The sequence below is a fragment of the Cajanus cajan genome, chromosome 5, assembly GCF_000230855.2.
Source record: "Cajanus cajan strain Asha chromosome 5, NIPB_CcT2T_4, whole genome shotgun sequence".
In the NCBI taxonomy this organism is placed as follows: domain Eukaryota; kingdom Viridiplantae; phylum Streptophyta; class Magnoliopsida; order Fabales; family Fabaceae; genus Cajanus; species Cajanus cajan.
In genome coordinates, this window is record NC_138521.1 from 26,299,785 (window position 1) to 26,316,957 (window position 17,173).

A 17,173-nucleotide genomic window follows, 5' to 3' on the forward strand; every position below is an offset into this window, starting at 1 on the left:
AAGAATACAATAAGATTCTATTAACTTAAGTTAAATAAAGGTTTTATAAATTTTTTATTCAATTTACTCCTTATGATTTGTATACAAATGTAAAAAATCTCAATTTATCATAGTTCATAATATATCAAAATTTTGTTTACTAAATCTAAACATTTCATGTATATATTAAAATTTTAAAATAAATATATATATACTAAACTAAAAAATATAAACATGTTAAAATTAAATTAAATAATTTTAAATTAAATATTCAAATATTTTTTTTAAAAATAAAGACAATTTCAAAACCCTTTAAGAATACTAGGGGTAGAATTTCTAAGGTAGTATATATGTGCTTATATTCTCAACAGGTACCTCACTTACGACCGCACTGACATGTCGTTTGCGCACTACGGGTCCACGTGGCGTTGCATGCGGAAACTGTGCGTGGTGAAGCTCTTGAGCCGCCACCGCATCGAGTCGTGGCGTTGCGTGAGGGACGAGGTGCGCAACGTCGTTTGCGCCTTGGGGTACCGCACCGGCGAGAGCGTGAACATTAGGGACACAGTGTTCAACCTGACAAAGAACATCGTTTACCGCGCCGCGTTTGGGTCGCGGTTGGAGGAAGGAGAGAACGAGTTCTTTCGGATTCTTCAGGAGTTTTCCAAGCTCTTCGGGGCTTTCAACGTCGCTGACTTCCTTCCCTTTCTCGCGTGGCTTGACCCCCACGGTTTCAACGCAAGGCTCGCCAAGGCTCGTGCGGCGTTGGACGCCTTCATCGACATCATCATTCACCAACACGTGCGGAAGAAGAGCCATGGTGCGGTGCGGTCCAAGAAAACGACATCGTTCATCAGATGTTGGATCTTCAATTGGATCAAACACACCACTCTGGTAGATTCACCAAGGATAATATCCGAGGCCTCATCATGGTACGTAAATTTTTATACACCACGTGTTAATTTCTTTGCACTTTTTTTTAGAAAACATATACATAAATGAAAATGACATAATCATATTTTTATTCCTCGTATAATGTCTCAAATAACAGGATGTGATGTTTGGGGGGACAGAGACAGTGGCATTGGCGATAGAGTGGGTTATGGCGGAGCCAATGAGAAACCCTTCAGACATGAAGCTCGTGCAGGAAGAACTCGCGCACGTGGTGGGCCTTCACCGCCACGTGGAGGATTCCGACATCGACCACCTCAGCCACCTCAAATGCGCCATCAAGGAGACGCTGCGCCTCCACCCGCCGACCCCGTTGCACCTCCACGAGACGGCGGAGGACGCCACCTTCGCCGGGTACTTCATCCCAAAGAAATCGCGCGTGCTGATCAACACGTGGGCCATTGCTGTACCCAGGAAGCGCGTGATGTTCCCACTCTAAAGACAAAATCACTCGCTAAATAAAGGAATGCGTGTTCCCTTTCATGCTTTGAGTTAGAATGTTGTATAGAAGTGTTTTTAAGAGTTTAGATGCACTAAAAACGCTTAAATGGACTTAATAGTTGGATTTTGAAATGAAGATAAGGAAGATATAGATGGGATAAAAAGGCTTCGTACTTGATCTTCATGTATGTATGAATAATTGATGGTTGTGTTGTAACGGTGTATTTTTATAAAATATAAGTATTTTATAAATAATTTTGTTATTTTTATTTTTATTAATAAGATCTGTACCTGCATGAGGGTACACTCGTAGTCTTCTTAGTGAGAAGGGTCGAATGGATGCTTTAAACGGACTCTTCAGAGGGGGGAGGTACCTGCAAAAGGTACTCCGACGCTCAAGTTAGGATAAGTACGATATTCTAGGATAATTAATGAACAGTGACGTACCTCGTTACGTGTGACCTATTTATAATACCTGACATGGGCCTGAACGTGGTGGGCCTATTCTAATCTTTACCAAATTAGGTAATACGATGCTAATCAGCTAACCATGTCTTAATTATGCACTTATCCTTGTTAACTGTGATTTGTACTATAACCCGTTTAACCTATCGGCACATTGCCGAGCTGACAGGCTAATGTTTGGAGGGTTGCATGTCTTCGGCTGTTGACCGGGCCGGTAGACGTTTACTTGGTAATCCTATCGGATCGGCATTGAGCCGAGCCGATACAAAGTATGCGGGAATGCATCATGCTGCTTGCATCGGCCTTCAGCCAAGCCGCCATGTGCCAGTTGACTAATCTCGGCCTTCGGCTATAAGCCGAGCCGATGCTAACGTCAGCCTTGAGTATGGTCCAGTTTGCATGAGTGTCTGACGGAACGGCACGTGTTGGTCAACGTGACTGATAGGGTCCTCCCGGTACAAGATCTAATTAATATTTATTTTATTAAATTAATATATTTTGTGATAATTAAATATGTTGATTTTAGTAATTATTTGTAATTATTTTTATATGAATATATATTGTGAGGTTTTATAATTAAAAGTTATATTATTTAGTTATTTATTAAATAAAGGAAGGAATTTTTTTGGATGACTATGGTTGACGTTTTTAACTAAAGGATTAAAATGAGGTTTAGTTTATAAAAAAAAAAGTTGATTTGATTATTTTTTGTTTTTTTCACTTTCATATATATGCGTTTACGTTTTACAACTCGGAGAATATGAAGGAGGAAGAAATCACCCCGAAGTTGATCATCCATCTTGTTTTGCTCAACAAGCTAAGGAGGAGTGAGAAACCTTGTTCTAGTTGTGAAAATGCATGTTGATTAATGGGATTGGCTCCAATCTTGTCTCTGTTGTAAGTCTATGTGTGAGGGAGTTTTGCCAAATGTGTCTTTTTTTCTTCTCTGTTTCTTCTTGAATGTTCTAATTGATGTAATTAGTATGTATGTATTAATGTTTGTGTTTAGTTTGTGTTCCGGCCAAAAGGTGGACTAGGGTTTTTTCCTAGGTCAAGCCTCAAAGCCAGAGCATTCAAAAGTGTAATCTGCCTCCTCAACTCTAGGGTTTTGGGTTTTATGGTACGTCGTTCATGGGCCACTTGGGCCCCGAAGATCAAGGGATTTCCTTAACCGTTAATATTTGAAGAATATTTTATCATTTAAGATGGGATTTTATCCCTGATATCGGATCAGCATTTATGTGGGAGGGTTAAATCGAATTTTGACCGAGAGAGTACACTAGGTTGAGTCGGGTTAAGACCAACTAGACCCCCTACCGAGAGGTTAGGTCGGTAATATGCCGAGTACCCTTCTGGATGAATGGGATTGCGCTGGACATAATTGTAGTCGGGTTTAGACCGAGTGTCCTTTCTCGTAGGCGAAATATTCGGATTAAAGCGGGGTAGTAGGTTATGATTGCCATACTGCCAATACGAAGGTCATGTCGGACTACTACCCGGACGGTACACTTGCCTTGCAGCCTCGAGCCCGTAAGGCAAAGAGGCTTAGGGCCTGGCCAACTAGTCGGTTATTTACCGAGACAGTACACTTGCCTTCCAGCCTCGAGCCTGTAAGGCAAAGAGGCTAAGGAGCTCCCTTTTTGGGGTCATCCCGGTCATAGGCCGAGAGGTTATCGGGATTATTCCGAGACGGGTCGCAAACATCGCGACTTCCTGGAAGTTGATGGGACGCGCCCGTTCCCCTGCCAAGGAAAGGACATGTATTTATTACAAAGGCAGCGCTCCAGAGCATTAATGCATTTCAAGTTATGATGGTGCCACGTGGCATCCCTTGTGGCTAGGGTTACAAACGTGAGGCCCCCTCATAACAGGGAGTCACAACGTCTCACGCGTGTTGTGGCCTTTGGGCGCACCCCCTCACGCGCGGCCTTTCACCTCTATAAATAGAGGGATGCATCCATTTTTTCAAGCTATTTGCGTTTCTTGTCTTCGCGCATTTTTCTCTCCGGCGGTGGTTCTTCTTCTCCGTTCTGAGTTTACGGCGGTCGACGGTGGTTTTGTTCCTGTTTTAGTGGGTGAAGTTGTGTGAGAGCCCCTTAGGTACGCGTATTTATCCATTATTCTTAGTGATTTTTCTTGTGAACCTTTGGCCTTAGGTTAATCTAAGTTTATATTTACTATGGCTGTCGTGGGATATGGGGAGTTGTACAAATGGGTTAAGGATGATGCCTTAAAAAGCGAGTCTTTGATAAATTCCTGGGAAGCCATGGATAAATTTTGCAGGGACCATGTAGTTTGTCGTGATGGGGAGGAAGTAGTTGTATGTGAACCTTGCGTTGATAGGGAGCCAGTGTGCCTTAGTTCGTCCTCGACGGAGAGATTTACTTTTTGCTACACTACTCTTATTTCCAAGATTAGGGTGAGATGGCCCCTTACCGAGTGTGAAAAGGGAGTACTTCAGTCCTTGGGTGTTGCTCCGACCCAACTGCACCCCAATAGCTGGGCTTTTGTACGAGGCTTTGAGATTTTGTGTTCTGGGCTCGGAATAACCCCGACCGCAGACAAGTTTTTCTATTTCTTTGAAAGTAGGGTTAGTAAACGTACTAGCTGGGTGTCTGTTAGTGGGGTTTCAGGTCGGGGTTTGTTGTCCTTGTTTCAATCGTCCTACAAGGATTTCAAAAAATCGTTTTTCCGAGTGCGTAGTTTACCGGGTCATGAAGATGTGTTAGATGGGTTCCCTTTGTACTGGAACCAGAGAACGATAGCGTTTGGTGGGCTAGATCCCGAGAAGCTTTCCGAGAGCGATCGGGTCGACGTTAAGAAAATTGAAGATTTGAAAACCTTTTTCAATACGGGGAAACTCCTAGATCTAGAGAATAGGCCTCAGGAATTGAAAATTCACATAGGTATACTTTTTTAAGATTAAATACTTCTTTCTTTGCTTGACGTTTTATTCGTATCATGACTTGTTTGTTGATTGATTGTTGCAACAAAAATGGCTAGTATGAGCAACCGGGAGATGATGAAACTATGGAAACAACAGCAAGTTTCCAAAGCTGCTGGGGGGGTGAGTCAGCTACCGAGAAGGTTGCGGAGACCGATAGTCCGGTGGGGAAGTCGAGAACCGCTGGCGAGAACCCGCAGAAGCGTCGCCGCGAAGCCGACAAACCTACATCGGTAGTTAACTTAGAGACGGTCGTAGCCACGGAGATGGACAAGGGCGACACGGAAGTTCAGTCTGCCGAGAGGACCTTGAGTGCATGTCTTGGCGAGAATTGGGAACCAGTTGACCATGGGGATGGTCGCGGCAACCTGCCTTCTTTCTGGGATGAGAAGTTCAACCATAGCGTGCACCTTCGGAGCACCGACTGGCTGGAGGGTGACCGAGGCGACTTGGAAAAGATGAGTGCTTTTACCATCTCCAAGGGGGTCGAGTCACTTACAAATCGTCTCTCCGCTCTTTCGTTGATCAATGAGGACAAAATTCGCGGCTTAGTGAGGGAGACTAAGTTGCAGGGGAAAAGGATCGCATCCTTGGAGGATGATTTGAACAGGAGCAAAGCCGAGTGCAAGTGGGTGTCTACTGAGCAGGATAGGTTACTGGATGGTCGCCGCACCTTTGAAGACGAGAAGCAAGCATGGATCGCCGAGAAGGTGGCGCTGGAGAGTGAGTTGGCCGAGACGCGCCTAGCTCGAGATAAATCGGCCGATGCCGCGAGTGTCTTCGAGAACGACTTGTCTTTGATGAAGCTGGAGGTCGAGAAACTCGAAAATGACCTTGGAGCCGCGAAGGTGGATTCTATGAAGAAATTTGTTCAAGGCTTCGACGCGGCGACTTCCCAAATAAAAATTCTGTATGCTGATCTCGATATTGGGGGCATGGGCTACTTCAAAGAGGTCGTCGATGGGCAACTCGTGGATCCCCCCGAAGACGATTGAGTCTATGTTGCAACTTTCCTGTTTGTTGCGCTTGTTTAATTTTGTGTTTGTTAAAGCGTGTAACCCATTTTGACTTTCGTGTTTCAAAAACTTGCTTCATTCTCTACATATTGCGTGCATGTCTTGTTAAGTTATTTGTTGTTTGCACCTCAATCTAAACAAGCGTATGCGGCTAATGATGAAAATTTTCTAAGTTAAAAAAAAAAGTACGTTTGTAAGAAAGCTGATGCGGAAGAAATGGCAAATTTGTCCATGTTAAAAGTTGAATCTCCCACCTAATCGCCCAAAATCTGACTACGAAAAATACCAAATTTTTTCTAAGTTAAAAGTTGAATTTCCCACCTAGTCGCCCAAAATCCGACTACGGAAAATACCAAATTTTTTCTAAGTTAAAAGTTGAATTTCCCACCTAGTCGCCCAAAATCCGACTACGGAAAATACCAAATTTTTTCTAAGTTAAAAGTTGAATTTCCCACCTAGTCGCTCAAAATCCGACTACGGAAAATACCAAATTTTTTCTAAGTTAAAAGTTGAATTTCCCATCTAGTCGCCCAAAATCCGACTAGGAAAAATACCAAAATTTTTTTTCTAAGTTGAAAGTTGAATGTGGAGGTTTATAATTACTCAGAATTTTCTAGAAAGTTTGAATTGAACATCAAGTCATCTAGTCGTCTAGATAACGACTGTAGTCGTCTAGTCGTCCAAATACCTACTAGAGAGAATGCCAAATTTTTTTTCAAAGGTTAAAATGAATATAAAATAATCTAGTCGTTCAAATTCTGACTCAGGGAGAATGATGAAAAAGTTTCTAATTTGACCGTTAAAATTCCCTCTAGTCTTTCTTGTTCCGAAAGTGTAACTTCCCCTCTAGTCGCCCAAATACCGACTAGAAAGCATGCTGACAAAATTTCAACGTTTAATTAAAGACGCGTTCTGTGAATCGGGGACGTTTTAAATTTGACACCGTTTGATCCGCTTCAGCCTTCATTGGCGATTCTTCACTCAATCAGTGGGAAACTTGTGGTACCTCTGAAATAGGAAAAATATGAGGGTCACTTTGGATACATTGAGCTACCCATTCCCATATGTCATCCTAGTCATGTAGGGAATTGAAACTGATACCGAGCTTGATCTGCTTAAACTTCTTAAAATAAATTGGTTGGGAAGGTTGAAATCATCAAAAGCTTAAGATCTGGCGAACGGTAAATTGAACCTACAATTAAGCACTGATACATTGTTGTCACTGAATAAAATTAATTTGACTGGTCTCATTCTGAATAAAATTATAAAATTCATAGTAACCGGCTAGTCGGCAAAGATCCGACTGGAGACTCAAATTTGCCAAGTTAGACGGCCGGATTCCGATCCGAGATTTGCGACTCAGGTTTGTCGAATTCGAGTTATTTATACTCGCCAAGTCGGAATTTAACCGACAATCACGAGTTTTTTCAATCGAGTTGTTTATACTCGCCCAGTCGGATCTTTGCCGACACTCACGAGTTCTTTGAGTTATTTATACTCGCCAAGTCAGAATTTAACCGACAATCACGAGTTTTTTCAATCGAGTTGTTTATACTCGCCCAGTCGGACTTTTGCCGACAAGCACGAGTTCTTTGAGTTATTTATACTCGCCAAGTCAGAATTTAACCGACAATCACGAGTTTTTTCAATCGAGTTGTTTATACTCGCCCAGTCGGACTTTTGCCGACAATCACGAGTTTTTTCAATCGAGTTATTTATACTCGCCCAGCCAGACTTTTGCCGACAATCACGAGTTTTTTCAATCGAGTTGTTTATACTCGCCCAGTCGGACTTTTTCCGACAATCACGAGTTCTTCGAGTTATTTATACTCGCCCAGTCGGACTTTTGCCGACAATCACGAGTTTTTTCAATCGAGTTATTTATACTCACCCAGCCGGACTTTTGCCGACAATCACGAGTTTTTTGAATCGAGTTGTTTATACTCGCCCAGTCGGACTTTTGCCGACAATCACGAGTTCTTCGAGTTATTTATACTCGCCAAGTCAGAATTTAACCGACAATCACGAGTTTTTTCAATCGAGTTATTTATACTCGCCCAGTCAGAATTTAACCGACAATCACGAGTTTTTTCAATCGAGTTATTTATACTCGCCCAGCCGGACTTTTGCCGAAAATCACGAGTTTTTTTAATCGAGTTATTTATACTCGCCCAGTCGGAATTTAACCGACAATCACGAGTTTTTATCAATGTAAAGAGAAAAAGGTCATGAAAGGGAAACAGTCAGATGACATTTATTAGAATTGGGAAGGGTGGTGCCTCATTAAAAACCTTCTCAGCAAAAACCCCTCATATTTTTATGGGGAAAAAGTACTGAGTTAGGAAAAGAGTGCACCTAATACAAAAGGGGAGAAAAGTCTAGCTATAATAGAAGCGTAGGTTTGTAGCGTTCCACGTTCTCGGTATCCTGCCTCCATCCAAGGTTCTAAGTCGGTAGGCCCCTTTGCCGACCACATCATCAATCTTGTAAGGGCCAACCCATTTAGGCGATAGTTTGTTCTTCATCTGTGTAAGTTGAGCGCGCCTCAAAACTAGGTCGCCTACGATAAAATGCCTTGGGTTTACCTTTGTGTTGTACTTGAAGGCTGCTATTCTCTGCGTCGCTACTTGATTTATTCTTGCTCTTTCTCTTGTTTCTACGATCAAGTCTAAATCAATTCGTCTTCCCTAGTCAGATTCTTCTTCAGAAAAAGCGGTAATGCGTACTGAAAGCTCTGCAATTTCAATCGGGATCATGGCGTCGGTTCCGTATACCAGATTGAAGGGGGTATCTTGGGTCGTCGAGTGAACAGTCTTGTGGTACGACCAAAGTACTCGGGGAAGCTCTTCCACCCATGAAGCGCCTGATTCTTGTACACGCTTCTTCAAGCCCGAGAGGATTACCTTGTTGGCCGACTCGGCCTGGCCGTTAGACTGTGGGTGTTCAACGGACGTGAATGCCATTCGGATTCCGACTTCTTTACAAAAATCCCGGACTCTCGCGCTTGCAAACTGTGTCCCGTTATCGGAAACGAGCATCTGAGGGACTCCATATCTGCACACCACATTCTTCCAAAGAAATACTCTGACCTTCTCTGCTGAGATGGTTGCAACCGGTTCCGCCTCGATCCATTTGCTAAAGTAGTCTACCGCTACTATAAAAAATTTTAGTTGCCTCACAGCGATCGGAAATGGACCGAGAATGTCAATCCCCCATTTGTGGAAAGGCCAAGGAGACAGGATCGAATGTAGTCGCTCAGCCGGGGAATGGTGCAGGGTAGCGTGTCTTTGGCATCCATCACATTTCTGGACCCAATTGACGCAGTCGTTCCTCAAAGATGGCCAGAAGTAACCTGCGCGGGCAACCTTGTACACCAGAGCTCGGCCTCCGATATGACTACCGCACATACCACTATGTACCTCGTCCATCACTCTCTGCGCTTGCGACATGGTCAAACACCTCAGGAGAGGAGAGCTGAAGCCCCTTCGGTACAGCCTTTCGTTGATGACAACGAACCTGGCCGACTCCCTTTGCACTAACGATGCCTCCTTTTTGTCTTCCGGTAGTTCCCCCCGAGTCAAATATGCAATGTATGGTGCCATCCAAGAATTTAACTCTTCCTGGATGAATAGGATATTTCCTTGCGCCTCGTTTATACTCGGTCGTGACAGCGTTTCTTGGATGACTGACCGAGTATCTCCTGGTTTCTTTGTGCTTGCAAGCTTGGAGAGCAGGTCGGCCCTGGAGTTTTGCTCTCGTGGTACATGGTTAAGTGTGAATTCTCGGAAATTTTCTGAAAGGTGCTTAACCTTCTCCAGGTACTTGGCCAGTTGAGGGTCCTTTGCTTGGAAGGTGCCGGCTACCTGTCCCGTGATTAATTGGGAGTCACTTCGTGCTGATAAGCTTGTCGCCCCCATTTCCTTCGCCAATGTCATACCGGCCAACAATGCTTCATACTCGGCCTGGTTATTGCTTGCCCGGAACTCAAATCGCAATGACTGTTCCAACAAAATTCCTCCCGGTCCTTCCAAGACAATCCCCGCTCCACTTCCTCCAAGGTTCGAGGCTCCATCTACCGACAGGATCAACTGTGTGTCTTCAGTTCGAACTTCCCCCATTGGTGAGGTTAGTTCCATTACGAAGTCAGCCAGCGCTTGAGCTTTGATTGCTCTTCTCGGTTCGTACTTGATGGAATGCTCCGACAACTCCACCGACCACTTCATCATCCTTCCTGCCAGGTCGGGCTTCTGTAGTATTTGCCTAATCGGGTGATCTGTTCGGACTACCACCTCGTAACTCTGGAAGTAATGTCTCAGCTTGCGTGCTGTAACCAGTATCGCGAGGGCTAACTTCTCAATCTTTTGGTAACGAATCTCCGCGCCTTGCAACACCCTGCTAATAAAATAAATAGGCAGTTGAGAACTACCTCTTTCTTGTACTAAGACTACACTGATGGCGCTATCGGATGCCGACAAATACATCAGTAAAGGGAGACCGGCTTGCGGTTTGGAGAGTATTGGTGGCGAGGTGAGAGACTGTTTGAGCTCGCCGAAAGCTTTTTCACATTCATCTGTCCATGCAAAGCGGTTGTTCTTCCTCAAGCACTGGAACAAAGGCAACGATTTATCTGCCGCCTTGGAGAGGAACCGAGAGAGGGATGCCATCCTTCCTGTCAACTGCTGGACCTCTTTTACCGTCGCCGGACTTCTCATATTGATGATCGCGGAGCACTTCTCGGGATTTGCCTCAATACCACGATTGGTCAGCAGGAAACCGAGGAACTTTCCTGCTTGGACGCCAAAGGAGCACTTCGCGGGATTCAACTTGAGTTGATAACGCGCCAAAGTGTCGAAGCACTCTTGCAAGTCGGCGGAATGCCGAGAGAAGCTGTCCGACTTTACCACCATATCGTCCACGTATGCCTCAACATTCCTTCCAAGCTGCTTTGCCAGGACTTTGTCCATGAGCCGCTGGTATGTCGCTCCCGCGTTCTTCAAACCAAAAGGCATGACCCTGTAACAACAAGTAGCCTGATCGGCTATGAAGGCCGTTTTGTCCTCATCAGCTGGGTGCATTCGGATTTGGTTGTAACCGGAATAGGCATCCATGAAACTTAACAACTCGTACCCCGAGGCGCCGTCGACCAGGAAGTCTATGTTGGGGAGTGGGTATGAGTCTTTCGGGCAAGCTTTGTTTAGGTCAGTGAAGTCTGTACACATCCTCCAACTTCCATTACTCTTTCGTACCATCACTACGTTCGCCAGCCACGTCGGGTATTGGATTTCCCGAATGTGACCAGCTGCCATCAACTTCCTCGTCTCCTCCACTATAGCCTTCCTTTTGTCTTCTCCAAACTTTCGCCTTTTCTGGATCACGGGCTTCGCCTTGGGGTCGACCATGAGGTGGTGACATAAGAAATCAGGATCAATGCCCGGCATATCTCCGGCACTCCACGCGAAAACCGATATGTTGCTCTTTAGCACAGTGACTAGACCTTCCTCGTCTTCCTTGTTTAGAGATACACCAATTTTGACGATTTGCCCCTCGGCCAGGGTAACCTCCTTTACATCCTCCGCTGGGGCTGGTCGGGTATCGAAATGATTCATTCTCGGATCCAACTCTATTGACTGAACACCCCTATCAGCCTGTGTCACATATAGGTGTCGCCTCGCCCTCAAACTGTCTTCGTAGCATTTCCTCGCTACGTCTTGATCGACGTAGACAACGCCCACCTTTCCGCTGGGCAAAGGGTACTTCAGCTTCAAATGAGGCGTGGAGACGACCGCTCCCAACTTATTTAGTGTTGGTCTACCGACTAGTATGTTGTAGGATGATTGTGCGTTTACCACCAGGTATCGGATAATGACAGTTTTCATGTTGTCTCCCTGGTCGAACATTGTCTCCAAGTCGGCGTATCCCCTGGCTATTACCTGATCACCTGCAAAACCAACCAACGTACCAGCGTACGGCATGAGACGATCAGTCGGAATCTTCATCCCAACGAAAGCTTCCCAAAACATTATATCCGCCGAACTGCCTTGGTCCACTAATACTTGTTTCACGTTGTACCCCATGACGATTGCCGAGACGACTATGGGGTCATCCTCGTGGGGAGATACACCCTCAAAGTCGGCGTCCGAGAACGTGATGAAGTCGAGCCTCCACCAGCAAATCCCCCTGCTATGGTGTTGAAGTCTCCATGGATGGCTTGCTGGTGAGCCTCCTTAGATTTTTGCGGGGGATCTCTCAGGGGAGACCTCCCCTCTCGTCTTCCTCTCCTGTTGTCTTCTCCCTCCTGCCTATGTTGCCTGTCGGACGAGCTCTCACCCTTCTTTCCTGCGATAAACTCTTTCAACCGACCCTCCTTGATAAGGCGCTCAATTTGCCTCCCGAGAACGAAACAATTCTCCGTCTTGTGTCCATGAGCCCGATGAAACTCACACCAGTCGGTTTTGTAAGGCCCCAACTGCCGGTCAGTTGCCTCTGGGAAGTCAAATAATGACGCACTATTTACGTCATGTAGAATGTGTCGCCTGGGAACATTAAGTGGCGTAAACTTCTCCTCCTCCTTGCTCCGTGACCATTCGTGTTAGAAAAGAATGGCCTAATCTAAGAGGGGGGGTGAATTGGATTTAATGACCCTTTAAAAATTTATCAGAGTTTTTTGGATCTTAATTTCACTCAAAACTTTTCTATGATAGAATTTTCAAATGAAGCACTCTTAAAGACTTGTTACAATGATATGAATGCAATGTGCAACTTGATTACAAGATAATGATGTTCAAATATAATATCCAATTATAGATTTAACTCATCTAAATTCACATACACATGTTAATCAAGTTTTATCTTCTTTAAAGCTCAACCAAGAAATTGCAAAACAAGAGATAAGGTTGAAGAAGATTGCACAAGTCTTTTATACTGGTTCAGCCACTCCACATGTGACCTACATCCAGTCCTTAATCACCACCTGATTAAGATTTTTCCACTATCTTTAAGCAAGAAGGTTTACAAGCAAACACACATGCATATACTTCACTACTAAAAGATAATCACTTTCTTGACCCCAAGAAAGCACCCCTTGTAGATCCCACTACAAGAACCTTAATCACTTGAGAAACCCTTCTCAAGATTTTCCACAAAGATTCACAAAGAAACAAACATGAAACGAATTCACCTGGAATTCTTGAACAATTCTTTGTCTTTCTCTTTCAAGGGTATGATGATGATGATGATTTTCACAAGTTCTTTCACAAATGTTTTTCTTCTTGAATTTTCACAAAGAAACCTCTCCAAGATGTCACACAGACTCTCTAAAGCGTTTTTTAGAAGTTGAGTATCAGTTCTCACTCAATGTTATTAAGTTTCAAAATAGTTCAAGTCTATTTATAAAAGTTCAAACCCAGATAATCGATTATTTTAAAGAATAATCGATTATTTTGTTCTTCAGATTTCTGGAAATCAACCAAGAACAATTTAATCGATTATTTAGCTGGATAATCGATTATTCCAGAGAGTTGTTTATGAAATAATCGATTATTTTGACAAATAATCGATTATTACAGCAAGGCATTCCACTTAGCCCATTTGCTGAAATAATCGATTATATTTAACAATAATCGATTATTTTGAGTCAGTTCTTAAAACTTCATTTTAAGTCTCAAAATAATTTTCCAATGTTCTCAACTCATCATCATCTACTCCCTACTTGATTTTTGACAAGTTTTGCTCAATGCACAAAGCACACACACAAGTATACACAAATATAAAAATTCATCTCCTAAGTTCTATTACATAGTCTTAGATCATAGCATTCTCTTGACTCTTCTTTAACTTTGTTTTTGTGTTCTCCAAGTTGTTGCATGTTGTGATCATCAAAACTCCTTAAGCTTCAAGCTCTCCTAAGCTCAACAATTCGGCCCTTGGGCGACTGACATGATCGGACTGCCGATAGTTACCCTCCTTTGTGTTGTAGGGATCGCGTCACTTATTCCAGTCCGACCGCGGTCGGAGATGCTTGTTACTCTCCTTATTACTGCCCCCTGCCTCTCGGTTCTCGGCTGCCCTCTTTATGATCTGGTTTTCTTCCGTCTTGATGTGGCTTAAGGCGAAAGCCCTTACCTCCGACATTGTTTGACAGTTAGCTCTTTCGAGCGCAATGTCGAACGCTCCGGACCGCAAGCCCTTCTGGAAGGCAATGACCGCCATTCTCTCATCCAACGATGCTATCTTTAGAGCCATCTCATTGAATCTCTGCAGAAAATCCTTCAATGACTCCTCCCGTTGCTGCTTAAGATCAAATAAATCCGACGTGATCGGTGGCTTCTTCTTATTAGCTACAAATTGAGCCATAAACAGCCGACTGAAAACGTCAAAGTCGGTGATGGATCGGTCGGGGTGGCCACTAAACCAATCAAGCGCCGCCTTTTTGAGCGTACCCATGAACAGTTTGCAACGGACTTCCATGCTCCCTCCGCAAATCAGCATCTGAGCTCGGAAATCTGTTAGATGTTGACTGGGATCCATCGAAAGGTTCGACCTGCGGTATTCGATGATCCCTTAGATTTTTACGGGGGTTAGATTTTAATCTGTTAGATTTTATGTCATAACCTACTACGCACGTGCGGGGGTGCGCCCAAAGGCCACAACGCGCGTGAGACGTTGTGACTCCCTGTTATGAGGGGGCCCCACGTTTGTAACCCTAGCCACAAGGGATGCCACGTGGCACCATCATAACTTGAAATGCATTAATGCTCTGGAGCGCCGCCTTTGTAATAAATACATGTCCTTTCCTTGGCAGGGGAACGGGCGCGTCCCATCAACTTCCAGGAAGTCGCGATGTTTGCGACCTGTCTCGGAATAATCCCGATAACCTCTCTCGGCCTATGACCGGGATGACCCCAAAAATGGAGCTCCTTAGCCTCTTTGCCTTACAGGCTCGAGGCTGGAAGGCAAGTGTACTGTCTCGGTAAATAACCGACTAGTTGGCCAGGCCCTAAGCCTCTTTGCCTTACGGGCTCGAGGCTGGAAGGCAAGTGTACCGTCCGGGTAGTAGTCCGACATGACCTTCGTATTGGCAGTATGGCGATCATAACCTACTACCCCGCTTTAATCCGAATATTTCACCTACGAGAGAGGACACTCGGTCTAAACCCGACTACAATTATGTCCAGCGCAATCCCATTCATCCAGAAGGGTACTCGGCATATTACCGACCTAACCTCTCGGTAGGGGGTCTAGTCGGTTTTAACCCGACTCAACCTAGTGTACTCTCTCGGTCAAAATCCGATTTAACCCTCCCACATAAATGCTGATCCGATATCAGGGATAAAATCCCATCTTAAATGATAAAATATTCTCCAAATATTAACGGTTAAGGAAATCCCTTGATCTTCGGGGCCCAAGTGGCCCATGAACGACGTACCATAAAACCCAAAACCCTAGAGTTGAGGAGGCAGATTACACTTTTGAATGCTCTGACTTTGAGGCTTGACCTAGGAAAAAACCCTAGTCCACCTTTTGGCCGGAACATTTTGGCGCCCACCGTGGGGCTATGGTGAAACTCTTCCTACGCCCCAAGTCATATAGAAAGACCTACACTTTACCATGGCGAGAGGCGGCAACAACAACAACTCACAACCCCCTACCATGGAGGAGATGATGGCCATGATCAATGGCCTACGGGAGGATAATGCACGATCCAGGGAGAGAGAGGAGGCCATTCAGCGCGAAAACGAGGAGATCAGGAGGCGAGCGGATGAGTTACAGGCCAGGATAGAAGCCAACACCAGAACGTTGGAGGAGGATGTCATGTAGGAAGTCCCAAGGGATTTTCAGCCTTTCTCGGAGGCCATAGAGGCCGAGGCCATCCCTAGGCCAAACTAGTCGGTTATTTACCGAGACAGTACAGTTTGTAATTCCAAAATTTGGTATTCTTATTAATTCGTATGGGAAACCCTAAGGGAATACATTGGTAGTTGTATGAGAAGATTGTTTAAAGATATAGTTGGATGAGTAAATTGTACTATTTTAATGTTTATCTCATGATTTAGAATACTTTTACCAATTGTATGAAAAGATTGATGATTGGGATGCAAATAAAAAATCACATATTTAAGAGTTTTTTATCACAAAAATCATGTTGAGCCCCATTTTTGGTGTTGAGCGTCAAGGTGGCAGAGAGATAGTAGTGTTGTTTGTGACCCTCAAGCTGAGCGTGAGCTTCACATTGAGTGTGGCCCATGCTAAGCGTGAATTTCATGCTGAGTGTGGCTCAACCAAAGAGTCAGGGTTACTCTATGGAAGTCTTATGTTGAGCACCTAGTTTGGGGTTGTGCGCCAGTTGTCCTGTTGTGCTTCCTTCCTTCTCTGTTTGATAAATTCTATTGGTGTAATGTGAATCTTATGATACTTCTCTTGTGTGATCTATGATTGGCAGTGATGTGAGTTTCTTGTATTCTTCAATGTTATCCTTTAAAGAATACAATTGATGGTTATATGATATGAGATAGATTGATATGGTTGAAACGACATGATGAGGTTATATTATAAGGAGACATGATAATGTGATATGATAATGCGTATAATCTTGATTTACATGCATCATTTGCATAAATATTTTTAAGGGTACGAGTGTTATTCAATGTTGTCCTTTAAAGAATACAATTGATGGTTATATGATATGAGATAGATTGATATAGTTGAAACAACATGATGAGGTTATATGATAAAGAGACATGATAATGCATATAGTCTTGATTTACATGCATCATCTGCATAAATGTTTTTAAGGGTACGATGTGGAATACATCGTCAAGGAAGGTCCCCTTGTGTAAAAGCTTGAGGATCAGTCCTTGGGGATAGCTCGATTTGTAAGTCACAATCTTGCCCATTGTGTGCATGAGATGTATCTTGTGCGACTTAGCTATCCTGACTAGACCCTAATAGTATGTCCTTAGTGAGAGTGCATAGAGAGTGTGACCCAGCATGTACTCCTAGACTACTCTATGCGTGTTTCTAGCGGCAATGCACCACATGATGTTTTACTAGCACCACATGATGTTTTACTAGCACCACATGCATGATAATATGTAGTTTGTGTCCATTACATGTGCATTTTTATGTTATAAGTTAATTAATTTTTATGTCATGGATGAGTGAAGTGTGATATTTTTATTAACTTGTTTATGTTATGTATATATACATATCTTGTTTTTTTATTTGGCCATCTGGTGTGCATTCCTACACCATGAGCTAGAGTGAGATATTTCTTACTCCATTTTTCTTTTGTGTTGTTTTCCCTTAATTGTTATACAGGTGATCATCAACATGAGGCTGAGGATGTTGGTGATAAATCTTAGGCTTCAGTGTTGGGCTT

General features: G+C 43.8%; 1 protein-coding gene and 1 pseudogene across 2 annotated transcripts; one reads left to right on the forward strand and one right to left on the reverse strand.

The window, feature by feature from the left end:
- The first annotated feature begins 286 nt into the window (after positions 1-286).
- On the forward strand, positions 287-2,303 carry LOC109798779 (cytochrome P450 84A1-like; annotated as a pseudogene). Its single transcript, XR_014434016.1, has 2 exons — positions 287-911; positions 1,031-2,303. The product of XR_014434016.1 is annotated as a cytochrome P450 84A1-like (transcript).
- A 9,584-nt stretch (positions 2,304-11,887) lies between these two features.
- On the reverse strand, positions 11,888-14,322 carry LOC145957931 (uncharacterized). Its single transcript, XM_083074363.1, has 2 exons — positions 13,821-14,322; positions 11,888-12,279 (listed from the first exon to the last, which is right to left on the reverse strand). Exons 1-2 carry the CDS (start codon positions 14,320-14,322, stop codon positions 11,888-11,890), a joined length of 894 nt encoding a protein of 297 aa, XP_082930489.1.
- Positions 14,323-17,173: the final 2,851 nt, after the last annotated feature.